The sequence below is a fragment of the Neurospora tetraspora genome (genome assembly GCF_033439725.1).
Source record: "Neurospora tetraspora strain CBS 560.94 chromosome Unknown B0H65scaffold_8, whole genome shotgun sequence".
Taxonomy (NCBI): domain Eukaryota; kingdom Fungi; phylum Ascomycota; class Sordariomycetes; order Sordariales; family Sordariaceae; genus Neurospora; species Neurospora tetraspora.
The window spans coordinates 408,145-434,913 of NW_026944390.1; the positions used below are offsets into that span (position 1 = coordinate 408,145).

The 26,769-nt window shown below is 53.1% G+C and overlaps 5 protein-coding genes and 1 non-coding gene across 6 annotated transcripts; 2 read left to right on the plus strand and 4 right to left on the minus strand.

Moving 5' to 3' along the window:
* Positions 1–684: 684 nt before the first annotated feature.
* Positions 685–8,472, minus strand: B0H65DRAFT_581303 (transcription factor/nuclear export subunit protein 2-domain-containing protein; the record flags this gene model as incomplete). Its single annotated transcript, XM_062830812.1, has 1 exon — positions 685–8,472. The coding sequence occupies one exon, from the start codon at positions 8,470–8,472 to the stop codon at positions 694–696; it is 7,779 nt and encodes a 2,592-aa protein (XP_062677372.1). The 3' UTR covers positions 685–693.
* An 880-nt stretch (positions 8,473–9,352) lies between these two features.
* B0H65DRAFT_477225 (homoserine O-acetyltransferase) lies at positions 9,353–11,629 on the plus strand. The gene is made up of 2 exons (XM_062827415.1): positions 9,353–9,856; positions 9,931–11,629. Exons 1-2 carry the CDS (start codon positions 9,808–9,810, stop codon positions 11,397–11,399), a joined length of 1,518 nt encoding a protein of 505 aa, XP_062677373.1. The 5' UTR covers positions 9,353–9,807; the 3' UTR covers positions 11,400–11,629.
* Positions 11,630–12,468: 839 nt separating this feature from the next.
* On the minus strand, positions 12,469–14,816 carry B0H65DRAFT_477227 (uncharacterized protein). The gene is made up of 2 exons (XM_062827416.1): positions 14,447–14,816; positions 12,469–14,332 (listed from the first exon to the last, which is right to left on the minus strand). Exons 1-2 carry the CDS (start codon positions 14,468–14,470, stop codon positions 12,590–12,592), a joined length of 1,767 nt encoding a protein of 588 aa, XP_062677374.1. The 5' UTR covers positions 14,471–14,816; the 3' UTR covers positions 12,469–12,589.
* A 332-nt stretch (positions 14,817–15,148) lies between these two features.
* B0H65DRAFT_t452 lies at positions 15,149–15,221 on the minus strand. The gene has a single exon. It is a non-coding gene; the product is annotated as a tRNA-Lys (tRNA).
* Positions 15,222–22,149: 6,928 nt separating this feature from the next.
* Positions 22,150–23,504, plus strand: B0H65DRAFT_477233 (HIT-like domain-containing protein). Its single transcript, XM_062827417.1, has 2 exons — positions 22,150–22,388; positions 22,546–23,504. Exons 1-2 carry the CDS (start codon positions 22,319–22,321, stop codon positions 23,496–23,498), a joined length of 1,023 nt encoding a protein of 340 aa, XP_062677375.1. The 5' UTR covers positions 22,150–22,318; the 3' UTR covers positions 23,499–23,504.
* B0H65DRAFT_477236 (uncharacterized protein) lies at positions 23,505–24,815 on the minus strand. Its single transcript, XM_062827418.1, has 4 exons — positions 24,200–24,815; positions 24,074–24,123; positions 23,760–23,995; positions 23,505–23,672 (listed from the first exon to the last, which is right to left on the minus strand). The coding sequence occupies exons 1-4, from the start codon at positions 24,619–24,621 to the stop codon at positions 23,526–23,528; spliced, it is 855 nt and encodes a 284-aa protein (XP_062677376.1). The 5' UTR covers positions 24,622–24,815; the 3' UTR covers positions 23,505–23,525.
* Positions 24,816–26,769: the final 1,954 nt, after the last annotated feature.

Sequence of the window (26,769 nt, forward strand, 5' to 3'; positions counted from 1 at the left end):
TAGAGGAGAGAGAGAGAGTCTGTGTTGAAACATCAATTCGCTAGCTACCTTTTCTCATCTTATCATCATCGCATCGCGCTCGAGCTGCAAAAACGCCAGGTGATTGATCTATAACCTAAGTACGGAATCATCACCATACCATTATCCTCATACCCATACCATGTTATGTAGCTTAAGTCTAAAAGAACCAGCCAACCACTACACCAATACATGCATGCATGCAAATAACAAGTAAGCAACCGCGCGACATAAGCTAAATGTTTTGTTTTTGTAGTGTACAGGTAGGATAATTGGCGCTCGGTGATATATCCGCTAGTGTCCTCATGGACGACGGACAGTGTTGTCTTTGTCTTTCTTGTTCATGACTTCGAAAATTTCTTTTTCCAATTCCTCCATCCGCATCTGGATACGGAAACGTGATGAAATGCTAGCGGGATACGCCTCTAGTAGTTTCCTCCTCGTAACAGTCGATATGGGTACATCATCCGGGATCATCCCAAGAGGTTGCCACGGACCCGGGGTAAAGCTTGGGTTGTCGTTTGCAACGGCTGAGATGGTGGGCGCATTCCTCAATTTCGGCATCATCTTCCAATGCTTCTCCCTGTACTTCTTTCTCTTCCGCTCCGCCTCCTCTTCCTCGCTTTCGCTTCTCTGGAATGTCAACTCATCGGCTTGAGGCGGATCGCCTTGCTACTAGCGACGCGGCCGCTTGTCCTGATGACCTCCAGGCCCCTGAGACGAATCGATTACTCCATCACCTCTCCGCTTCCTTGACCTATCATCACCACCTCCTCTCATGTCATCATGTCCACCACCGGGTCCGCTAGGCCTGGAGGATCTTGATTCCCGCGGCGGCCTACCATGGCCATCGCTCCTTCCGCCTCCCATAGGCGGCGGTCCACCCTGGTTATGGCTTGATCCATCACCTCCACCTCTGTGGCTGCCATGGCCGCGATGACTGGGTTCTCTTGAAGGTGGCGGGGGCGGCATGTCTCCTCCACCGCCTCTGTGACCAGATCCGCTTCCGGCATTGGAATCGCGGCCGGATCTCCGGTCACCACGCGAAGACCCACCCGTGATGAGGTCGGCACTGGGGCCACCAGGTGCGTTAGCCGTCGATGGGCCGCCGCCACCGCCGCCGCCACGGCTCCTACTTTCTCTGGAATAGTCGCTTCTAGAACTCGACTCCTTCGCGTCACCGCCACCACCACCGGGGTTGCGCTCGCGGCTGTTTCTCCTCGAAGGCCTGTCGCTTCTCTCCGAGCGAGAGCTATGGTGCCGGCTACTTCCGCGCTCGTGATCCCCGCCGGCTCCTCCTCTGCTGCTGGAGCCATATCCTTCTCCGTTCACATCACCACGGGAGTGACCGCCATGTGGAATCGACGAGGAATCCTCACGACTGTCACCGACAACTTGGATGGGCGCCAGACCACCACGTGGCTCTCGGTCTCTGGACTCCCTATCTCTGGTATCTCTACCACGGTCCCGATCCCGATCGCCACGGTCCGTGCTCATTTCCCTGCGCGAACCGGTCTCACGAATGTCTCTGAGGGGGTCGGGCCTGTCATTGACAGGCGTGTTGCCGGGTGATGCACCAGCTAGCACTTGCGCATCCGAGTCCACCATGGTGTTGAGTCTTGACGACCCACGCATGCGCGAACCAGGCCCGCGAGCGTCCATAGATGCTTTATCAAGCATGTTCTGGATACCACGAAGCTGTCTGCTTCCTCCGCCAGATCTCATGCGGTCATTGTTAGAAGCTGATGGGCCGGTAGGAGTGGCGAAGTTCGAGCCATGCTGTCCAGAGGGTTGTTGCCGTCCGCTGTTGTTAGGTGCAGACATGGAGGGTCGGTCTGGGGTGTTGATCGGAGGCCGGTTATGGGCACTTGGACCAGTTGGTCGATGACTAGGTGGACCATTGATTTGATTCAACCGATCAGGGTTGATTTGATTCAACCGATCAGGGTGAACTCCCGGAGCCGAAGGTGGTGGGGGCGGAGGCGGCGGCGGTCCAGCTTGTGATTGTTGTTGCTGACTTGATTGACCGCCTTGCTGTGGTTGCTGATTGATGTGGCTCATCCGATCAGGATGAACGCCGGGAGATTGAGAAGGCAGAGAAGAAGGTGGTGCGTTGACATTGCCGCCTGCGTTATCATACTGACCTCTCCGCGACTGTCGTGAAGACGAAGGACCAGTCGGGGGTTGACGATCGGGAGAGGATGTACGGTTGGCTTCCATACCCGGGAATCGGCCGTCAGGACGGATTGGGACTCCGTTAGCAGGACCCATCCTAGCGTTGTTCCTGCCACGACCCCGCGGGCCTGATGGCGGTGGACCGCCGGACCCCGAAGTTGCTGCTGGTACTGCTGCCGGTCCACTGTCAACGATTGACTGGATAGGATTCAGCCTACCGTAGTTAGGATCTTGTTGGACAGGTCTGCCATGGTCATGGTCCGTGCCGCGAGGAGGAGGTTGAGTGTATGAACCATCTCTGGATCCTCCTGGTCTCTCGATTTCTCTATCAGCAGGGCGGTCTAGGCGGCCATGTGACGATCCGATATCTCCGTGTGCGTGCCCGTCACGGCCGGTGCTGTGGTAATCCGAATGTCGATGGCGCCCTTGACGGTCGTCGCGAGCGTTATCGGCCTGACTGGTCGCCGACCGTTCAGATGACCTGGGAGATTCTGTACGGGGAGGTCGTTCGCGAGTTTGATCCCTGGACGAGGAACGGCCTTGCGGCTCACGAGCGTCGGTGATGAGAGCAGCTCTCGCCGGGTTGATATGAGAAGGTGGCTGTTCAGCAGCTCTCGGTGGGTTGGGATGAGACTGCTTCTGTTCGGCTTCTGCTAGGAGTCGCGCACGTTCCGGGTTGATAGGCGGCTCTGGTGCGTCATTGTGAGATGAGGCAACCGCTGAAGGTGCCGCACCTGCATTTTCCCTAGACAGTCTTCCATCGTGCCGGTTAGCACCATGGGGCGTTCTGTCTCGTGGCTGCCGGCCATCACGTCCAGGGGCAGCTGTAGGCTCGGTCCTACGAGGTGGCGGTTCCGCACGATTCGGCCAATCCCTATCGGATGGGCGAGATGAGTCCCTTGTAGGCGGTTCCGCGGGACGCCTGTCGGTTGATGGGAAGTCGCGCGGTCGTTCAGGGCGTGACGTTTCCGGCGCTCGATAGTCTCTGCTCTCCCGACCATGCACGGGCTCCCTCGTTTCACGAGGATGTGTCTCGCGCGGCTCCCGAGTCTCACGCGGCTCTCGGGCATCACGACCATCCCTAGATGAAGCGGGCTCTCTTCTGTTATTCATGTTGTGCTGGGCTCGGTTAAAGTGGCTGGCACTGAAAACCTCTGGTATTGGCACATCTGGTCTCCTTGGCAGATCAGGATTGCTGGGCAGGCCACGGCCGCCAGATGTTAGTGTCGATGGTCTGTTGACATCACTGCGGTTTCCAGGAAGTTTGGTCGGTAGAGGACCTGCGTTGGGCGCTGGAGGTCGAGGAGGCGGTCCATTGCCTCCCATTGACCTTTGTGGAGGGTTAGCGTCCTTTTGCGGTTCCCTAGTAGGGAGGTTTCTTGTCGGAGCAGAGTCCTTCTGGTTTCCGGAGGCCGCGCCAGATCTTCCACTTCTGCCATCCTTGACTTCACCATCTTCAACCTCGGCGGCGCTTTGTTTCCTTCCGTGGGAATTGGGCTTGAGGGTTGCTGCTGCAGCGCGAAGAGAGGACTTGCCCTCCTCTTTCGAATCACCCGTCTGTGCTCGGTCAGCGTTTGTACGCGTCGGAGCCTGAGCCGATGCACTTACTATACCAGGGCGGAATGCCTGAACCAGGATCCATTTGGACTTCCTCTTTTGTAGCTCAGAGAACGCCGTCTGTGCTGTAACCGAGAGATCGACACGATGGCCTTCCTCGGTTTCGGGAGCGTTCTTGGAGGCAGCCTCTCGCTCAGTGATGGTCTTAAGTTGCTCCAAGAACTTCTCGGCCATGAAGTTGATCGCCGGAAAGAAGTCGATAACAGCCTTCAATACTGTAATGGCATTCCTGATATGCATCCACTCCATATCATTGAGGCATGCCCTCAGTGCCGAGTTGAGCTCCTTATGCCATTTGAAGAGGAGGTCACGGAACGCATCGTGTTCAACGAAAGCCGTGGGTTTCCCGTCCGCGTCAAAGGCAGTAGCGAAACCAACGTAGTTCCTTGTTTTCTTACCTTGCACCTCCTTCGAGCCCAGTGCTTCTTTCTCGTAAGCATTCTTGTCACCGTGCCACTTTGAGAGCTCGCTGAGAATGCACTTCAAAAACCGACCGATGTGCTCCGCTTCACGTACAGTGCAAGTGAAGAGCATACTGCGGAGCCTGTTGTGCTGGAAAAGTCGGTCGTAGAGTGACATGAGCTTGAAATTTGGTGCTGAGAACTCGTGAAGGAATTTGAGGAACTTGAAGCTGTACTCGGCATCTAAACCAGAAAGCTGCAACCGAGGAAGAATGCATTCCTCAAGCATGGTATCTGCCGTCACATCGACTTTCGTAATATCAGCCGGGAACCAGGTAGTGAGCTGTCTGCTCAACTGAAAGCGGAATTTCGAGTATCGCTGGAGTTCTTCGCTATTCTCCTTGAGAAGGGATGACACCCGAGCGTTGATTTCGGCTTGTTTCTGCGTCTTCTTGTTCATTCCAATTCGTGTCATGTCCGATCTGTCGTTCATTACCTCCCTAGCAAGCTTCTTGAGCCTGTTGATTTCGTCACTGTAATTATCCTGTGGGAAAGAAAGGTCACCCAGCTGCAAGGCCCAGAAGAGGACATAGCAGGTGGGGGTGAGGTATCGGAGAGTGTCCTCTGACAAGACAGTGGGGATCTCGTCAATGACAGGTTGGAAAGGCTCCAAAACGGGGTCCACTTTCCGTTCATTTGCGCCTTGAGCTGGAACCGTAGTTTGGCCGTCGGCGGCAGGCGTGCTCGCAGCATCATCGCCATTTGCTGTAGTCATGGCCACATCTCCGTCCGTATCGGGAGCAGCTGAGGCAGCCGGCGCCTGACTCTCTGACTGACCTCGGACTCGGTTCATAGCCGTGCGAATACTGGCCCGTCCGATCAAGAACGCAAGACCTGCCCCAAGACCGTAGTCGCGCATGAGCCGAATGACACTGGGAACAAGGTTGTTGAAGGTCTCTCCATCAAGACTACTGCGGAGAAGGTCCAGGTACTGCAGTAGCACCTGGTGAGTATCGTCTGCCATGGTGGCTAGGTACTTGATGTGAGCATCGCCCTGAACGACCGCAGAGATGGCGCTTTGGCGGTACTGAGCGATGTTGGCGAGGAGGCGGCCAGCAAGTCCGTTAGTCATGAGCGCCTGAACGAGTCGGTCGGCACTCTTGGTTGATACATAACGCTTATCGCCTAGGTTGGTGAGGGTTTCGCGTCTTAGAAGCTCACCACCGGTCATGGCATGAAGCTGTGCATCGGTGAAATCCAGGTCTGAAACCACACCTCCCATGGAGGAGATCAACTCCTTGAGGATGACGAGGTCAGTGGAGTTACCCTTGGAAAGCTGATTGTCCACATAACGAAGGATAGGTGTGGGATCCATCCTAGAATAACGGAGGAAGACCTTGCCGGAGAATCTGGACAACGCCTGGAGCCACTTGCTGGTAAGCAGCACCGAGCTTTCCTGTGTCCGGCTTCTCTGCTGCCCACCAAGAGAGCTAAGAACAGACCAGACGAGAACATCGTAACCAAGGTCTGTGAAATACTTGGCGCACTCTACGAAGGCCTCGATCAGGTTGCTGTAGGACTCGATTTGCTGCAGCGCGACCTTGCAAACGATACCGGGAGATGGATAAGCGGTTTTAGCAAGGGTCTTGGCCATCTGCGGGATATTGGTCAAAGACAAACGCTTCATAGTACTGAGCGTCTCTAGGCGGGTTCGCGCAAACGCCTTCTTCATGGGTTCGAGTCGGGATGTTTGACCCTCGTACCATTCGGCGTAAACGTTGTATCGAACATGAATAGGGAACTGCTTGAGAAGGGTCCAGACGCCATCGACAACCGAGGAGTTGGTTTCCAGCAGACTCAAGGAAGGCACGAGGAGGCGTTTGAGTAACGCCAACCACCGGGAACGGTTGGCCGGTGACTGATCATCGGCCATGCTCTTGGCGCCGATGCTTGTGAGCTTCGCAATCAGACCAGCATCCTGGCCGATGCTCACGCCAATAACGTTCACAAAGGTATCGCAGAGCGTGAAGATGTCGTCGACAGTTTGGCAGACAGGAACATTATCCGCCCACTCGTCCCAGTAGAAGCGGTATCCACCTCCTTCGCTGGTTTCAGCGTCCGGGAACGGCCATCTCAAGGCGCGTTTAGGAGTGATGGCGGCGAGCCTAATACTGCCTTTAGGAACCCCGGATTGGTCCACATCCGGAAGTTTCTTGCCAGGACAATTGGCCGAGGCCGGAGACTTGGGTTGAGGGCGGCTTTGTTGGTACACGGTTTCGACAGAGTGGTGAAGGATGCGGTGTACAAGAGGTATAAGGTCGGGGTGTGCTTGAAGAATCCAGTCATGTCGTCCTATGATGAACAGAGATTCCGGGATAGCACCAATCGTGAGGAGACACTTGAGGAGAATGACCTTTTGGTCATCAGGTTCTGGAAGCTTGGGCTTTTCTTCGGCAGTCTCGGCTGTGGCCTTGGTATCAGCATCAGCTTTTCCGTGGGCCATGTCGCGGCGACTGTTCATCGGAGGAGGGGCCATGTCATCCGGAAGGGCTCCGGCCATCATCAACGCATTAGCGGCACCTCCTGGTCGGTTTGCCCTCTCCTTTTCTTCCAGCTCCTTGAACCTGGCTTCCTTGACCGCCTCCATCATGTCGTCCGGCGGCCAGATATGCTCCCAGAGATCGGTTAGTGTGATGAACCCAACCTTGATGAGCAGGGCCAGGAGATAGAGAAGGTTTGCAGGGAGCATGTCCTCGCTATCCCTAGCTTCTGTCGTATAGAAACGCAACTTGAAGCCCAGCATCTGGGCCGCATCGCGATTACCAGTAGGTGGCAAAGTTTTGGTGATTTTGATCCATTCCTTTTGAATACTGTTTTCCTGTCCGCTCTCCGCGCGGGCGTCCGGAAGATCCTCGTCGTCCAAATTGGTGACCTGCCGGCCGCCGAGCTCGAAAAATGCATCAAGCTTGATCTTGCGTGCTCTGTCCCAGAACGCAATGTCGCGTTTTAGGCGTTGTGCGGCAAGAGCCTTTTCCTCCTCTTCGCTCGCAACCCAGTTGGAGTGGTCGGGGAGGGCCCATATAGGCAAACCGCCGACAAATGTTTCAGGCGGGAGTTTGATCTGAGTACGGGGCCACCAGGAACTCACGCGCAGGAATTTAATAAAGAACCTGAACTGTTTAATGAGTACTGAGGCAAACACGTCCAGCGTGACGTCGAGAACGCGGCCTGGGTGCAGGTCGAATGTTCCAATAAGGCCCATAACCTTGTTGAACGCAGCCTGCACGACCTCGGAGGATGGTGGTTCCGCACTGCTAGTCGTAAACAGTTCGGTAACAAGTTTAGAGTAGCCCTCTGTCTCTTCTCGCAGAAGATTATAGTTGGCCTGGCGATAGAGCAGATTCGTCGACTGCCGGATGCCTACACGAACGAACGTATCGCGGACGAGGCCCAGTGGTTGAAGAACTGCAGCGTCGAGGACTTGGCGCATGAGGGTAGTCGACACCTCTGTGGCGTACATGAGATCACGGAGCTGGGGCCGGAAAGGCGCATTTTCTACGTCCATAAAGGTCGCTACAGTGTCGAGAAACAAGGTATGGGCGTCAAAAACCAGGGCGGCACGATCAGCCTCTGAAGGCTCGGGGCCCAGTATGTCCTTGATAACCTTGCCGGCATCTGAACCCGGAAGACGGCCGTCGACAGCAGAGTGGATCAGTTCCTGGAATATGGCGGCGACCTCGGTAAGGTCCTCGTCGTCGCGTGACTGGACGCCATGATCGATAACTTCTTGACGCGCGCCTTTGGACCACCTGGAGACGCGGTCATCGGTGATGATGCTATAATCGTAACCAGGTTGAATCGGCGAAGGAGGCGCCGAGGGGTATGTTGGCTGAGGTGGCGGGGCGGGTGTGGGCGCGGCCGCGCTCGGATTCGGGACTGGTGTTGGTGGTGCAGTGTTTATCGGAGGGAGGTTGTTGGCCGAGGAAGAGCTCGGAGGGCGGGAAGCGGACGACGGTATGGGGGGATTGGGGTTGTTGCTGTTGTTGTTGTTGCTGTTGTTGTTGTTGCTGTTGTAAGGCTGATTCGAGTCGCGACGATCGGGTCTCCGGGTGTTTCTCCCATTACGGCCACCGCCGCGTCCTCCATCATAGCCTCTGTCATGCTGTCCTAGTGACGTATTGTCGGGTCGATGGGGGGCAGGTCTGGAGGGGCCAGAGTCGGGCGGGCCTCGATGATCGGATCTTTTGCGCTTGGGAGGCATGGTGCTGCTCTCTCTAAAGTGACGGCTGTTGCGTCATCTATTGTCGTTGGCGGCGCTCTTGTCCGCTCTTTGCTCGTTCGTTGATCGCCCTTGTCGAGATGAGGGTACCAAATTTGTTGTCGTTGTTTGTCTCGTTTGCAAGTGAGGTCAAGTTGACTTGTGCTTCACCTTGGGATCTTGACTAAGATGCAACGGAAATGTGTCAGAGAAAAAAGATGTCCGTCAAGAGAATGATTCCAAGGACCGATGATAGTAGACGGACGCTTTCAAGGTCAAGAGTTCGGCCAGAAAGAGAGTACAAAGGCCAAGAGGTGATGCGAGGACAAAGACAAGCGTCCACGAGGCGCGCAATTGAATGGAAGGATGCAATTACCACAAAGTTGAATGAATGAGCGACGATAAAGAGTCCGTTGCCCAAAACCGAACAGATGGCGGACAAAGAAAAAGGCGACGTGGTGTGTCCGTCGTTTGGTGACCGTGCCTCGTTGGTGAAGGTGGTTGGTTTTTTTGTTGGAGAACGAGGAGATTCAAACCGTCCTTGGGGAATGTGACGGATCGGTAGGCAGAGAGCTGCAGTTGCACTGGGCGGGTTTGCTATTGTGCTGCGTTGCTGTCCGCTGTTTCCCAGTCCCAGCACAGTAGATAAAAAATAAGTGGGGACGCGATAAGAGCTGTGGCAGAGAGTGAAGGACTCAGCCTTGCAGATGAGGCTGCATTTGTCGCAAACTTGGGACAGTGGGAGAAGGCCCTGAAGTGCTGAGGAGTGCACTGTAGAGGTAACTGCAGTGTGGAGCGTGGCATCGTGGGCCGCGTGGGGCTCCTCCGCTTCCAGGACGAGGGGAATGCCGGAGATGCACGGGCCAGCCACCCCCTGGTCCCCGCCCCAGACGGCCGATTGCCGGCGTCCAAAAGTGATTCTCTTTCGTTGACGACAACTCCGGTACCTGGGCCTTGTACCCATTGTCCATTCAAGAGTCATCTTTTTGACGGAGATCCCACAACTCCCCCACGGCCGGTGCCAGTCTAGCGATTGCGCCATCCACGCTTGCAGCTTTTTTTGCCAGTTGTTTCCTACTTGTTCCCTCCCGTAGGGTCTTGATACTAGCCTCAGTCTCTAGCCTGAGAACCTCAGCCTCTCCTTGAATGCTTGGGATCGAGTTTTGATCTTTCTCACTCGTTCGCATACACAACAACTCCCGTTTCTGTCTTTGTATAAAAAGTCACAAGGCCAAGACTTGAACTAGCCCTATCTCCGGGGATACCGCGCAGGAGACAAACATTTCAGTCCAAGAGCCTCATCCTCATCGCCAGAGTCTAGACTCACCTCACTTCATCATGAGCGACACCACTGCTGTCGCCAACGGTCAGACCCGACCCAAATATGGTCAGTTTACTCGCTTGTCCCCTTCCCATGCCTGTCCCTGACTTGTCAAAGAACGGTGGCTGAATACTTCCAAGAAAGAATCCAATCCCAACCGGAGAATCCGTTCGCGGCTCTCATCCCAGACCAGCAAATTGCCGTGATTCCTTCCTTCACGCTAGAGTCGGGTGTCACGCTTCACAACGTCCCTGTGGCCTACACCACCAGGGGCACTCTCAATGCCGATGGTGACAATGCCATGGTCATCTGCCACGCCTTGACTGGCAGCGCCGATGTGAGTGACTGGTGGGGCCCCCTCCTGGGCGGACCTGGTCGGGCCTTTGATGTCTCTCGCTTCTTCATCGTCTGTTTCAACAGCTTGGGAAGTCCTTACGGCACCGCCAGCCCCGTCACCGCCAAGGACGGCGATCCGACCAAAGGTCGCTACGGCCCCGAGTTCCCCCTGACCACCATCCGGGACGATGTCAGGTTGCACAAGCTGCTGCTTGACGACTTGGGCGTGCGCCAGGTAGCCGCCGTCATCGGCGGTTCTCTTGGCGGCATGTTTGTTCTCGAATGGGCCTACTTTGGCAAGGACTACGTGCGATGCGTCGTTCCCATCGCCACCTCGAGCAGGCACAGCGCTTGGGGCATCAGCTGGGGTGAGGCTCAACGCCAGTCCATCTACGCCGACCCCAAGTATGACGACGGCTACTACTCCTTTGAAGACCCACCCTCCACCGGTCTCGGAGCTGCCCGCATGTCCGCTCTCCTGACCTACCGGAGCCGAAACTCCTTCGAGGCCCGCTTCGGCCGGAACACCCCCGATCCGTCCCGCCGGCAGATCATCCGCGAGCGGCCCACCCCGTCGACCCCCTCGGAGGCGCACTTCCACATCCACAACGACGGACACAAGGTGAAGCGCACCAACCTGTCTCGCTCCAACAGCCCCGTCGATGCCACCGCCACCGCCGCCGCCGCCAGCAATGCCACCCAAGAAGCGGAAGTCCAATCCGACCCCCAGTTCCACGGTCCCCAAAAGACCACCACCACCGCCACCATCACCAGCCTCACCGGCGGCGACGTCATGCCCCCGCAATCGACCTACTTCTCCGCGCAGTCCTACCTGCGCTACCAAGGCTCCAAGTTTGTCAAGCGCTTCGACAGCAACTGCTACATCGCCATGACGCGCAAGCTGGACACGCACGACGTTTCGCGGGGGCGGGCGGCTTCCATCGCCGAGGCGCTGGCTTTGATCCAGCAGCCCACGCTGGTTTTGGGCATCGAGAGCGACGGGCTGTTTACCTTTGCCGAGCAGGAGGAGCTGGCGCAGCATATCCCCGACTGCCGCCTTGAAAGGATCGACAGCCCTGAGGGCCACGATGCGTTCTTGCTGCAGTTTGAGCAGGTTAATCGGTACATTCTCAACTTCTTGAGGGAGGTGTTGCCGGATATTATGAACAAGGATGTCCCTGAGGGTAGCGAGGCGGTGGAGAGTTCGGTTGGGCAGATTACCAAGAGTAGTACTTTTGGAGAGGCGGAGGTGGAGGATATTACTGCTTGGTAAAGGAAGGGGAGGGAGAGAAAGGATCGGAGTTTGGTTTGGGGGATAGACAGGAAGAGGGAGAGGAAGAGAGGAGACAAAGGGAAGGAAGAGAGCAGCAACGATGTTCAACTCATCCAAGTTTAACTGCTTTGGGAGACGGATGCAAAAGGCTAAATATCAACCAGGAGATGTCTACAGTCATCTAGATAGAACAGCGAAAAAAAAAAATACCAGAAGAAGTCCACATTTTACCAACTGGAACATATCGCAACAGTTGACATTTCACAACACCATAGTACTTACTCGCCCTCATCTTCCCGCTTGTTAAACAAATATTCTGTCTGGTATGAGCATAGCATACCATGTCCATCCGTACAACAACAAACACCCGCCCACCGTCATATCCAACCCCGACCCGATGTTCTTTCAAGCGCTCAACCCGCGCGCCGTCACCGCTATTACCACCACGGAACTAAAGCAACCAAAGGGTACTTAATACAACTGGGCACCCGACGTGTTGACCTCCCTCCCCTCCTCAGGCTCAAGCCCTTGATAATTCCTTCGTTCACCTTCTCCCCAACCGACTCGTCTTCGCCCTCTTCGCTATCTTCGCTCAGCTCATCTTCACCCAGCTCATTTTCACTCAGCTGATTAACGCAATCTGTCCCTTTCCTCATGCGCCGGGGGCTGAGTGACATCATACGACCCCGGAACGGCGTTATGTGGATATTTTCTTTTTTGTGCATGATTAGACATGGGTATTCCCGGTGGCGGAAGTGGACGGAGTGGAACGGGGTCGGGGACAATGGGGACCGGGGGTACCGGGGAAGGTATCATCGGAAGACGGGAAGACCGGGGATGACGGGGATTAGAGTGGGGAATGACCGGTTGTCGGGGCCGGGGCCGGGGGATAAGGTGGGCGCGGAGTTTGGAGGACTCGGGAGGGTTAGAGTTAAGGTTGAATGTGAAGTAAAGGTTTATTTATGTGATGTTTGAGCATGATGATGTTGGTCGGACGAGGTTGAAGGAAATTTAGACATGATGCGAATTTCAACAACATGTTACCGTGTGGGTTGCAAAAAATCAATACGCACTCCTGTTATTGCGAAACCAAGCTTAGAGACAGCATTTATCCAACTTCTATTGTGCTTTTCCTCTAGAGGACCACTCCGTATATACTCTACGCTCATCTTGCTTCCTTTATATCTTGCTCAGGCAGCTTCACCACCGCCCTCTCCCTGATTCCCACCACTTCCCTGCCCGCCGCTCAACTGCGTCAAGCTCTGCTGAGCCTCCCTCCTCGCCTTGGCTCCCGCCTTCAACTGCTCCCACCGTTCTCTATACTTCTCCACCGTCTTCTGCAGCTTATCATAATCCTTTTCCATCGCCGCCATCTGCCTCGTCATATTCATCATCTGCTCCTCCAACTCCCTATTCTTTCTCTTGAGCGCCGCCACTTCCTCGGGCCGAGCACCACCCTGAGCACCCTGAGCGGGTGCACCCATCACGCCACTAGCATTGATAGGCGATCCGTGACCGGTACCGCCAGTGCCTGTGCCAGGATGCTGCAACCGAATACTCTGCGCCAACGCCAGCGTCGAAGTCTGCGAGTGCACCTCAAACGTGTGCAGCCTCCTGCTCACCTTGTCGAGCGCGTCCTTGAGGGTTTGGTTCTCCATGTGCAGCTCCTCGATCACGTTGGTCAAATCCTTTTCCGTCTTTGATCTTCCTAGCCTCTTGCGGAAGGCCGAGGGGTTCGTAGCAGCTGAGGACGATGATGGGGCCACGGGCGGGGACTGGATTTGCGACTCCCTGGCATCGACAAAATCGTCCTCGTCGTCTTCCTGGTCTTCCATGGGGTTACCACTACCATGGTCCCGGTGGCCGTGGATCGAGGCGGCTAAGCGCCGCTTCTCCTTCTGTTCGTGGTTGAGGATGCTGGCGTAGGAGGCGGTGTGGCCGCTGGTTGGGACCACGTAGAACGAGTCGGCGGGTGCGTGGCCATCGCGAGCAAGGGTGCGTAGAGTGGCGCGAGAGTATATCTTGGTGAGATCCGGGTCGGTCGAGACGGAGACGGTTGTTCCCTTGGGCTGACGAGGCGGCTTTGACCCTGAGCGCGGCGCGATCTCCGGGGAGAGCACGGGGCTGGCAGTGTCCGAGGAGTCCTCAGCAGTCAGAGGGAGGCCGGCGAAGGCTAGAGGCGCGGAAAGTCGGTTGATCAGACTGCCAAATGTGCTGTAGAACCTTGTGAAACCGTCGTCGCTAGCTGTAGGTGAGTCAGGACCAGATGTTTGAGGTTTCGAAGAGGAACCAGCCGCATCTTCCTTGGTGGGTGACGTTTTCCCTGGAGGCACCCAGCTCGGCTGTTGCTTTTGTGCTCTATCAGACGCTTCGTGTCCCTTGTTTCCACCCCTCAGCGAGCCCTCTCTGTTCCAAGGATGGACTTCCAAGTTGCCGGGTGCCTGATCATTGGACACGCTGGGGTTCAACGGTTGGCTCTGCCCTTGGTATTTCGATCTTATCCCTCTTGCTGACGCAAGCTTGCTGGCGATGGACGAGGAAAGGTCGCGCTGACGGTATCTGGGATGTTGTGAAAGAGTGGGTAGTGGTTTAGCTGCGCTGGGTGGTGTGGCGAGCGAAGGCGGTCCAGCCCTGTCCGATTTGGCTGACTTGATCCCGTCATCCTGACTGGTTGATGCCTTTTCCTCATCCTCCTCAGGAATGTCACTATCAACACTCGATGGCTGACTTGTTGGCTCGATGGGCACCTTTAGCAGTTCGGCCAAGCGCTTGTGATGCTGCTCTAGGAGGGCCAGCGTCCGTAGGGCCTCGGTGCTAGTAGTGCTCTTTGCAGCGTTTGCGAACTCGCCAGCGGCCTGGGCATGGTGGTTAATGGCGACCGTGGTGTCGGCGGTCTGGGTCGCAACTGACGCGGCTCTCGCATGGTCGTGGGCCTAGAGGTGTGTTATTATTAGCGAGATTTAAGCTCATCCGACATCGACTTCCATCTCGGTTATCTTGCCCTGGCCAGATGCGATTGCCTAGGGAGAGAAGCGACAATAACGTACCTTTACTAAGGGAGACAAATCCATGCTTGTGTACGCTTGAGATGCATCACCACGAATTCCTCACTGATCTTGCACGCGATGACAGCACAGGCGGAATGATTTGGATGATCTCGGTTCAAGGGAAGAGGAAGAACTGTGATAAGTGCAGGTGATGGCGGGGTGTTGCGAAAGTCGGAGAGTTGCGTCGTGCTTGTGACATTCGTTGGCTGTAAGACAGGAGCGCGCCTTATCTAATCGGCGAGCCAACCACTAACACCGACCGACCATGGCCATCAATGACCGCTGAAAACAGCGATTGGAAGCCATTGCGACGACCATCAGCGGCTCAAGATACTTTACATCAGGCGTTGACAAGAGGAAGCGACAGTTATTCCGGGTATATTATTGTTCAGCTCGAGATATAGGTTGCAGTTAGACTGATCGTGAGGCTCGAATTAAAAATGTCATTACATTGGGAAACTCCGATCGTAATCTAACCCATGAATTACCGTAACTGCAAATTCCGCGTATTCCCGGCTCCTTATGACCGTCGAAACCGAGATATTCAAAATAAAGTGACGCTAGGAACATGAAACACGGTAACACCAGTTCACATGCTCGAGATCGGCAGTGACCAAAACGAAAAAAAAAAATGAGAGAAAGAAACCCTTTCCCGCGAAGAAGGGAGATGTTGTCCTGGTAAACCGGGAACATCGGGAATTGAGCCCGACGTGGGGGTCGAACCCACAACCTTGAGATTAAGAGTCTCACGCTCTACCGATTGAGCTAGCCGGGCGGTTGTTAACCGCCAATTGTTGAAAACTTTCAACGGACATTGCATTTATAAATGGGAACCACGACTCCTTCACGGACCTGGCATCGCGTGGCTCTTCCAGCATTGCGGCATCCAGGGGCGCGCACATGTCGGATCTTCGTCAAGGATGCTGAAACTGCCGAGCTCATATTATTAAATAGTTGAGGAAGTTCGTTGTTTCCGTGGATGGACCTGCGACATTCGTCTGGGATCTGTTAGCGGTTCTGTATCCGTGTATAGGTACGGCGGCATAGTATGAGAGCAGGGAAAGGAAACCCGTTGGGATATACACTGCGAGTTCGCCTTGATATGCCCCCAGGGAAACACCATGTTTCTCCAAGTCGAAACATTAAGTTTTGCAGGCAAGGTCGGAATTGATGGTTGGCGAAAGAGGGTAATCGAGCGAATGTTTCGTGTTTGTTGTTGTACATGGACGGGAACAATAAGGGGGGATAAGGAGGGTTACTGTCCAGGTGCCGAGGAGGGCCTGACTGATAGAAGCAATAGTAAATACCGTATAATCTCGGGAAATCGACTTTCGGGAAAGCACATACGGGTAGGGTTAAAGGTGTCAAATGTAGGAAAAAGCAGAAAAAACGCATGTATGTGGTAAAAAGACACCTTTAACCCTACCCGTATGTGCTTTCCCGAAAGTCAATTTCCCGAGATTATACGGTAGTTGAAGCCTTGGAGACACATGAAGTTCGTCATCAGAGAAGATGTTTTGTCGGATATGCTTGGGCGTCAAAGACAATGGCAATCAAGGAGGACATTCCGAGTTGATGTTCGTGATGACATGTCATCGAGGACGAGCAGCGGGGAGTGAGGTGGAGTTGACCTCAGCTTGACGGGGCTGATGGGCCACGAGGGGTTCGCCTTATCTTATCAGTAAGTTCGGGGTACCACTACAGCAGCAGGTACAGCAGGTACAGTTGGCGGGTTTCTTTTTGAGGCTGTTCACGGTTGCAGATCTCTTTGGGACATTCGGATTCGCGAATTGAGAAGCAAACTGAAAGGAACCTCAAGACTTTACATCTAGAGGTCTCTCGCCGCTGCCGTTGCACAAGACGTCGCACACGGTATCGTCAAGAGGGGCTTTCCGTCACAGGGAAACAAGTACTCAAACGGAAGAAAAAAAAAAAAGAAAAAAAAAAAAAAGATCCGAAGGCAGTTTCACACAAGTCTTTCTGTCAGTCCGTACAACCAAGACAGCACCTCAGGTTATGTGAGTTCCTACATGGACGACAGTTTGCAACACAAGTGGAAGCGAATACTACCTACATCAAGCCACGACTTCAAGACTGAGGTTGGTTTTGCTTGTTGAACTTTGGAGGATTCGGATTCGCTGAATGCCTGGTTCAGGGTTGCCATCAAGGTTCGCTGCGCCCTGGATGAATGACGATGTCATAGCGCCAATGGTTTCAAAGGAGCCATTCGAAGCTTCCATATCACTAACAGACTGTTGTAGCCCTTCATCACCTACAAGTTTTACAACAACATCACGTCGACTGGAATGAACACCCTGCCCTTTTCAACAAACGACCGACCACCCTGCGACCTCGTCTTTATCACCCGAACACACTTTCTTTGATACCATCACGGCGCAAACAACAGTCTGTCTGAAACATGGATAACGCTCCCACCGGCCTACAGAAGCTTCTGCCCAAAGCCATAGCAGCTAAGCGGCGCGACCGCCGCAGAAGACGGTCATCATTGGCAGAATCAGCGAGTCGTAGTAGCACTGGCTCGATTGGGACCGATGATGCAGTTCCAGTCCCAGTACCCGTCCCCGGATTCCTGCTGCAGTCCACCAGATCCACGCAGGCGCAGGCGCAGACACGAAGAGCAGGCTCTCTCGTCAGCCAAGCCACCTCGACGGCCGAGTCCGACGAGAGATCCAACAGGTCATCCAGGTCGCGGTCGAGGTCGTCGAGGTCGCCTGAGGAGGATAATATTGACGACAACGATAACATCAACAGCAATCCAGAGTACCCCGACTCCCAACCGCTCTCCACGCCGGTGCCATACGAGTCGACACCGGACCCTGAATAGTAAGTGAACAGTCTCCTCCAGTCTCCAGTCTATTACGTCCATCTCCCCCAAAAGCGTCCCAGTCCAGTGGCTCTCTAGGCGCTAGAGTCCGAGCGAAATGGAGAGCCTTTAGGCGACGACAGGGTATCCAAGATTCCAGGATCACGGAGCCGTAATGGAGCAACATTGGACGTCTCCACCACAAAGACATTGGGAACCGTCTCCCCCACTCATGGCTCTGCGCCTCCCCCGTGCTCGCTGCAGAAGGATACCTCTACAATAACACTGGCTTCCCATCCATCTCACGGTTACAGCCTCACAAACCCTCTTCCTCAACATTATCCTCGGCCCAACATTCCTTCTTCCTTTTGTTTTATCCCCCATCCCTCCCTTTCCAGGTTTCTTTGTATATCGTCATCTTGGCTGGCCCCAATCTCCCGTTACAGAACTGACAGTCCGGTTTCTATTTCAGTGCCAGCGCGTCAGCCCGCCCCACCCCAATCTCGACCCATCCTTCCCAAATCGGACATTTGACGACGTCGTCACCGCTCGTGCAGGCCGCCCATCTTCCAGAAGTCCAAACTTCCGATTCAAACCTCTCCGACTTATCGATTCGCTCCTCGACCTTGCCTGCAGCTAGCACCGACAGTCTCGAGTCCGCATATTCTGCCAAGCGCGCTGACACACCAATCGCACCAACCAACGACGCCCTGCCCCAAAGGGTGCCCTCCGCTAGCCGAGTAAAGGACATCTTGCGATCGAGAGAAGGCAGCACAGAGCAGTTTCCCAACATCACTGTTACCGATACGGGCGATTTCCAAAACACCTCTGGACTTGTAACGGATACCGTGAACAAGGCAACGGACCGAATCCGCCGACTCTCACAAAGCCAGAAACTCAACCCTCTTGTTCCTCCGCAAACGCCACCAAAGTCGACCACCGATTCAGCAACCCCGGCTATCGTGAACACCCCTCCTACGCCAACAGATCATAGTGCGCCTGCTCTTTCAGCGAAGAATAGCCCAGTAGCTACAGCTCCACCGAGCCCGCGCAGAAATCCGCATGCGCTGATAGGGAACATGAGTTCGCCACGAGGAAGAAGCAGGGCCGGCTCCGGTAGTATTGGTCCGAGCAAACTGTCCAACATCACCTCAGCGCCCCTAACGCCGACTCCCGAGAACCCGAGCAACCCAACTGCAAACTTCTTTTCCTCCATGTTCTCGGCTGCTCAGAACACAGTAAACACATTAAGCAGCACAATCTCAAGCGCGAACTTGGCACCCGGGAACGGCAAGAACAGATCTGTGTCGAGTTTCACAAGTCAACAAGGAGGCAGTAACAACGACGTGAATAACGTGGAAGTTGAGTCAGCTACGGAAGCCTTTCCCGGCGCAGATATGGGGTCCAAGGAGCCTGCGGTCAAGACGCTTGGGAATGGCGACCTCAGTCTCAGCCATCTCGGCATAGTTGACCCGCCACCTACAGCCCCCGCTCCGGCAACTATAAAAGTCACCGAACACGAAGCTCGAGGCAGATCCGAGTCTGCTCCTGTCGACGCCAATGGCAATGCCGAGCTTACGCTGCCTGAAGACGCGAATTTCTACCGGACCCGATCGCTCTATGAACCGTCCCCCGGCGGGGAACGCAGCACAACACCGAACGGGAGCGTATACGAAGGCAAGACAGGATCGGGCGTTCACCGAAGCGGTAGCATTCGGAGCGCCATTAGCAGGCGAAGGAAACGTGCCGCCAGTGCCGTTTCGGGCACAAGCGGGAAATCAGTCGCTGCAGCAATCGCCGCTGCTAATGGCTCGGCGCCTCCTGCAAATGCCCCCAAGCTCACGGGATTCGCAGTTGCCAATAAGAGGCGCAACCGGGACTTCCACACCCTCTTCAAGAGTGTTCCGGACGATGATTACCTGATCGAAGACTACAGCTGTGCCCTTCAGCGTGATATTCTTGTCCACGGTAGGCTGTACGTGTCTGAGGGCCACCTGTGCTTCAGCAGTAACATTTTCGGATGGGTCACAACCCTGGTCATGAGTTTCGATGAGATCGTTGCCGTTGAAAAAAGAATGACAGCCCTTGTCTTCAAGAACGGCTTGGAAATCTCCACGCTTCATGCCAAGCACATTTTCGCCTCATTTACTGGCCGTGATAGCACTTACGACCTGATTGTCAAGATTTGGAAACTGGGTCATCCTCACTTGCAGAGCTCGCTCAACGGTGTTCGGCTGGAGGGTACTGGCGGTGACAGGACCGAAAAGATCGACGCCGAAGCGGAAGTCGTGTCGGCACCGGAAGGCGGCAGCGATTCCGGATCCGACGACGAAAGCGGCAGTGATGGCGAGGACGACGTTTACGACGAGGATGAGGACAACGGAGACGATCAAGATGGAACACAGGCATCAGACGCTGGCGCAGCAGATGCCTCCGGAGAACAAGCAGTTTCACGGAAGCCGTCGGGAATGATGGGTGCCGGCAGTACGGAAAACAAGGACGAGACAGCGCAACCTACAGCCGCGGATGACTTCCCTGGCCCGACTACACATTCACCCACCGAGTGCGGAGACGTCGGAACCCATTACGAAAGAGTTATAGGAGACGATGTCGTTCCCGCACCACTGGGTAAGGTTTACAACCTCCTCTTCGGCGCACCATCGTCAGCCTGGATGGCAAAGTGGCTTCTTAACGACCAGAAGTGCTTTGAGATCAACATGGATGATAAGAAGGGCCTCAACGACGAGCAAAAGACAAGGACATACAACTATATCAAGCCTTTGAATGCTTCCATTGGACCTAAGCAGACAAAGTGCATGGTTACCGAACAACTTGACAATCTCGATTTCGAAAAGTCTGTCAATGTTACAGTCTCGACGCAGAATCCGGATGTGCCAAACGGCAACATCTTCGTGGTCAAGACCAAGTACTGTCTCTCTTGGGCCGAAAATAACGCCACAAGAGTTCAAATCAACTGCACCATCGAATGGTCCGGCAAGAGCTGGCTTAAAGGTACGTTCTACTCTCTCTGCTCCTAAATAAACTTGGTCCTTGCTAACGCTTCACAGGCGCAATTGAACGTGGTGCAAACGAAGGCCAAGCACAATACGCCAAAGACCTCTTCGTAGCGCTCAAGGCTGCCGTCTCATCTCGTCCTCGCTCGACTACCCTAACCAATGGTGTAGCACCCAAAGGCGGCAAGAAGCGTGGCCGCAAGAGCAAGGCTGCGTCTGTGCCAACCAGTGATGCAGAAAGCGTCAAGCATACGCCAGCCAAGAAGCAGGACTGGGGACTGCTGGAACCTCTTCGTCCGTTCTTGGGTCCTATCGTGGATATTCTGCGTCCAATCCTCACTGGAAATATTCTCTACGGCGTGTTGGTAGGACTTTTGGTCTCAACATGGCTTCGACTTGGAATGAACAATGCTCGCTCCGGTGCAGTCATAGTCCCAGGCCGCGGAGATCTAATGGGATACGCGAACTATCCGCAGAGAGTCGCAGCGTACGAGGAGATGTGGAAGAGAGAAGAGAGCGATCTTTGGGACTGGATTGAAGACAGGGCAGGACTAGACAGGTTGCATGGCGGTGGTGGAGTCGGCCTCGGTGGAAGTGAGGAAAGAGGCGGAATGGGCGTCAGAAAGCCCGCCAATGGGAGGAAAAAGGGAGAGGCGGAGTACAGGACCGCGGAAGAAAAGTTGAGGGAGGAGAAGATGAACGAACGAGAGGTCCAAGAGGCCATCAGGGTTACCGAGGAGAGGCTGAAAGTTTTGAAGGCGGTTGTGGAAAGGAATGCTGAAAAGGTCGATGAGCTTAAGTGAGAGCTCGATCGCTAACCACAAGAGAAGGCGCTGTTATTTTTTTCTTAATCTTTTCATTCCCAGGGCCGGGAGGAAGGAGGTTCTTTGGACATGAAAATTTTCGTCCTTCAGGATGACATCCCAACCCATGGATGGGAGGGACACTGACGTTTATTTACACACATTGCATACCTTACGGACAAACATTTCTTTGTTGAGCATATCTTTTCTACACTACTAGCTTATGGCAGGACACCCGAAGCTGCCCACGACGCTTTTGAGCTCAATTCATAGTATTTTTTATTTTGTTGCCTAACTGTTTTTCGTCGCCTCTTTGAAGCAATGACTGTATACTAAGGGGTTACTAAAGGGACACATGCTACATCATCCGCCTGGTGTTGGTCTCGGTGTAAGAGAATGGACCTCCATGAACCAACATTCCCCTTTAACACATCCCGAAATCGCAACTCTCCACTATGACGGGAGGCTCTACGCTAGACATCCTCCCGCTCGAGAGGGCTTCAGATTCGGGTTTCGGAGAGAGTATTCGACATGATGCCGGAGCATCCAAGGCCTGGGATGAGAAAAGAAGTGAACAATGTCTGCTAGACTCGGTGAAGTTCGAGCTCATCCAGTGATGGCGTCAGGATGAAAACTACTAACGGATGACAGCAATGCTTCACCAGGTAAAGAATTAGTGGATTGGGAGAACAGGGGGCATGTGGGAAGAAGTATGGGTAGTGAGCTATGATGTTTTCTTTCTCAAAAGACATCTACGTCAATAGACACGTACTCCCATTCTTCTTTGGCAAGTATAGCCAAATCCATCTCGACCAAACATGAGGAAAGCTTCATGTTTGGGATAGCTTCATGTTTGGGATGGCTCCTCTCACAGTCCGGGCCTGGACGGGGAACAAAACATCGTGAAGGCTCTCGGGGTCTCCCGGCAACCCCCATTTGGCTCGCCGGCTGGCCGAGTGTTTGCTCCACGCCCCTCCCGCCTCGCTAGGAGGAATCCCGCAGATGTAGCTTGACCCCGCTGCGGGGAGGGCGCTTCAGGCGCTGATCAGGGCGTTCGTTCGTCTCAACTTTTTTTTTTTACCGAGTTTCAAACAACTTTTGCTTCGACAAGCTCCCACCAGAAGAAACACCACTTCGAGGTCCCCATATAAACATTCCAGATAGCACGAATAAACAACTTCAGAATACGTACGACCACCACACAGAGCCAAACAACACCCGAGCCCCGACAATGTCCGACGTCAAGGCCAACGCCGAGGCCCTTGTGCCCAAGTTCAAGTTCGAGCGCCAGTTGAACCAAGGTGCGTAACCGTTCCACTTTCCCTCTCTTACACGACGATTTCACACCCGAGGATCCGACTACATCAAAGGGGGGAAACGCTGAGAAAGCCATCTGGGAAGCTTCACCAAGATAAAGAACTGCGGCGTAAACTAACATCCCATCCTCCACCTAAACAGACCAAGCCGGCCGCCGTACCACCCTCCTGGGCACCATCGACTCCTCCCCCGCCCTCCTAATCCTTGAGCGCGCTCCCTTCCCGACCTCAACCGACTACCTCTCCGCCGCGCCCCTGACCCTCCGCACGATCAAGAACCTCGGCGCCAACGACGTCTACAACTGGTACATGGCCAGCAGCGGCGCCATTCCTACAAACAAAGAAGAAGATGACTTCTCCGACCTCAAAATCAACCTAATCTACCCCTGCACGCCCAAACACATCGCCAAGTACTCGCGCCAAGCAGTCCGCTACGTATCCGAAACCCCCTCCATCTACCGGGACCACGTGCGCCCCTACATGCAAGCGCAGCGCGAATCCGGCCGGCTGAACTGGGTCTTCAACATCATCGAGAGCCTCTCGGAAGTCGAGGACGTGATCTACCGGACCCCCTACGGGCAGGACCCGAACGGGGAAGGGTTTCTGCTGTTGCAGGATCTGAACTGGGACCGCAAGACGCTGGACGCGCTGCACCTTTTGGGTCTTGTGGAACGGAGGGATCTCTGGAGCTTGAGGGACCTAAAGAAAAAACATGTGCCGTTTTTGAGGCATATGAAGAAGAAATTTGTCGAGATCACGACACAGGTTTACCCGACCATTGAGGAGGACCAGTTGAAGCTTTATGTGCACTACCAGCCGACGTATTATCACTTTCACATTCACATTGTGCATGTGCAGCTGGAGGCCGGGGCGACGCAGGCGGTGGGCAAGGCGGTGGGGTTGGATAGCATTATTGAGACGTTGGAGGCCATGGAAGGGGATGGGGAGGCGGGAATGGAGAGGTTGACTATGTGTTATACGCTTGGGGAGGAGAGTGATTTGTGGAAGGAGGTCTTTGGGCCGTTGAAGAAGAAGGAGAAGGAGCAGCAGCAGCAGCAGGAGCAAAAACAGGTGGGAGAGGAACTGAAGAATTAAATTAAGAGGACTATTTAGATAGATGTTCTAGAGCTCACGTCCGTACAGCTTCTCTACCGCCAGGACTAGGTCATTAACGCTGGAGCCGTGAGGGCAGTCAGACCACTGGCCGCCGTCGCGGATGCAAAAGATCTCGTTGTCTAGGCGGACGGTGCAGCTTTTTGTTACGCCGGCCTGAAGGGGAGAGAAGAAGTATGTTAGATACCACATAATACCATACGACGGTGTGATTTGGGGTAGAGGGGAAGAAGGAAGACATACATCGGCACTTCTCTTGACGCTGTCCCTGAGCAAACCGATGCCCAGGGCACCATCGTCCTGGGTAGCACACTTGTTGAGCTCGTCAAAATCGATGGCGTGCTCGAGCGCGCAGTCTTCGATCAAGCTGCGCTGGGGGATCTCATCGTAGTTCTTGGTCAAACACATAGTGAAGCCAAGGAAGCTCTTGGGATCGGGGTATAGCTTCTGGGCGCAAAGCTCAATGATGTTTCCCAGGCCTAAAGAACAAATCGGTCATATCAGTCTCCACTCGTGACACATCCGTCTATTTCCCAGAACGGGAATCTTCCACTTACACTCTTCTGGGCCATGCTTGCAAGCAACTCCATCATCGCCGTTGGTCGGTCTGCAATCGACAAGAAAAACACCGTCAGCATCCCATTTCATCCTATGTCTCTGGATTGTTTGTTGCTAGTACGTACGTTCCGATAAACGACAAGGTAAAGTTGACCTTGGTATAAACCCTCTGCATAGCAGGCAGCACCAGCTCCCTAAGACAGTCTCGCGCGTCGGGGCATTTGCTCATGATGTGCGCCTCGAGGGCTACCAGTTCGTGGCCAGCGTCACCGCCGACGTCGGCATCGGTGGTCGGTATGGTGATGGTGTTGATGGGTGTTAATGGCATTTGCTCGAGCGACCATTCCGATAGGGCGTCGTTGTCGTCAAGGCCCATATCGAGTCCGCACAGGGTCCATACCATTACCATCAGGCAGACGGCGATAAGGAAGCGACGGAGGGCGTGTTTATCGCGGCCATTTTGGTGGTTGTTGTTGGGTTTGGACGGAATAGGTGGTGGGTTGGTGGTGGTTGGTGTTGTCGTTGGCAATAAGGTTTTTTCGTCCATGTTTGCGATATTATGCTATAAATATTGTTTCCTTGCCGTATAAAGATACCGTGTGTCACTGCTGCTTGATGTAATACAAAATTTCGAAATGGTGGACAAGGTCAAGAGTTTGAAGTCTGGGGGAAAAGAGAAAGAGGCGGCAGATCTGATGTTGGGGTCCAAAAGACATTCGTCACGGCCATCCACAGTGGAGACAGGCGCGATAACGTGGAGTGCCAAGGAGCAATCGGATCCCTGTGATGGCGCTTAACTGGGGCGTTACACCGAGAAGAGGCTCTATCAGTACCAGACAGTCCAAGAACAAAGATAGTAGATTTTAGGTACCAAAGGGGCACATTATAGGGGGGAACAAGACTTGTAGGCCTGTAAGACTTTAGTGGTTTAAAACGCTTAGCGCCTAGGGAAGGCTTAAGTCAATCACAAGCCTTATTGAATCTACAAGTCTTATTGCACGCAGAAAGCTAGGCTGGGCTAGGACCTAGTCAAGAATCTAGTCAGGGTTTGGGTCAAAGTTCACACACAAACTGGTACTAGAATCTAATTTTATAATAGGAGTTATTTTAAATTTGGTATCTAGTATTTTATACATACCCCTATTCGGCCGCGTACCTACCCGCCCACCCCAGCCCTACTCCACCCCGGCCCTACTCTACCCTGGCCCCAGCCCTACTCCACACACTCCTTATACCCCTTTTTTTACTCCCCTTCCACGCTCAGACTACCAATGTACGTACTTCTACCCCTTAGCTACCCGCCTTATACACACCCACACTACGCACTAAGTGACCAAATCCAAAAATAACAAAATTCTAATACTACTACTGTATATTACTATATTTACACTGCTACTCCTCCTCTAATTAATCGATCAATAATTTTTACGCGTTTTAGGAAATCGCTCGCCGTATACTCACTACAAATAATAAAATATTAATCGTAATTATTACATAAGCGTCAAGAATATTAAAAAATTTACGTATATATAGCAGCGGTAGCAAGTATCCATCGGAGTAACGAACATCACTCCGATAAATATTAGTTAGAAGTGGTCTATATTAACGAAGCTCTTTAATTAAATATACACTCTTTTATATAATTCGGAATAAATTTACTATAAATTCTTTAAGTATATATACTCTTTAATATTATAATTACAAATAAAATGACGGAGGTCTTTAAGAATAGATAGAGTACCGATTTACTATAATTTATATACAATATATATATACGTAAACGTATAAAGACTTCTACATCCAGATTCTTAAAGGGTACGAATAATAAGGCTCGTAAAAAAAGGCAGTAAGAATAATAATAGTAATATTAATAATAATAATAATAGTAATCTACCTCCTCTCCCGCTACTTCTACTACTCCTACCGCTACTACTCCTACCACTATTACTCCTACCACTACTATTCCTGCTACTACTCCCACTCCTATTCCAACTTTTAACCCTATTTCTAACCCGGCTACTAATCCTACTCCGGCTACGCAAATTACTCCCGCTAAATAAATTCCCATCCCCCTACCTAATTACTTTATAGCCCGGACACTTACTACTTCCACCTTTATTTCCCTTACTACCTCCGCCTTTACTTCCGGCTCCCCTATTCCTGCTACTCGTGGGAGTAAGGGTAATCGGCCAATTAAGGGGCCGAATAATCGGGGAAGTAAAATTCCTACTACTTGTACTACTCAAAGTAGTATTCGGAGTAATATTAGCAGTACTAACGGTAGTACTAATAATACTAGTAGTAATAATAATAATATTAGTACTAATTAAATAAATAATTTATATAACGAAAATAATAATTTAACTAACGCAATTAAGGACGTTATCTCTACTACTAATAACGGTAGTATTACCTCTCTAATACAATAAAAGGACTATATAACTATCTATCGTCATAACCGTCATTAAATTTTCTTTTTTTTTCTTTCTTTTTTCTTACTCCTTTTTTTCTTCTTATTAGTATTGGGTTTAATCAGGTCTTTAATATTTCCCCCCTAACATAGGGTTAGGTAATCCATACGTATAGTATTTAACGGTATTTCGTAACAATAAACATTAAAAGTAGCCTATACGGCTAATATATACCTCTAAAATTATCTATACATTCGAGTTGCACAAACTATAAAAAATAGAAT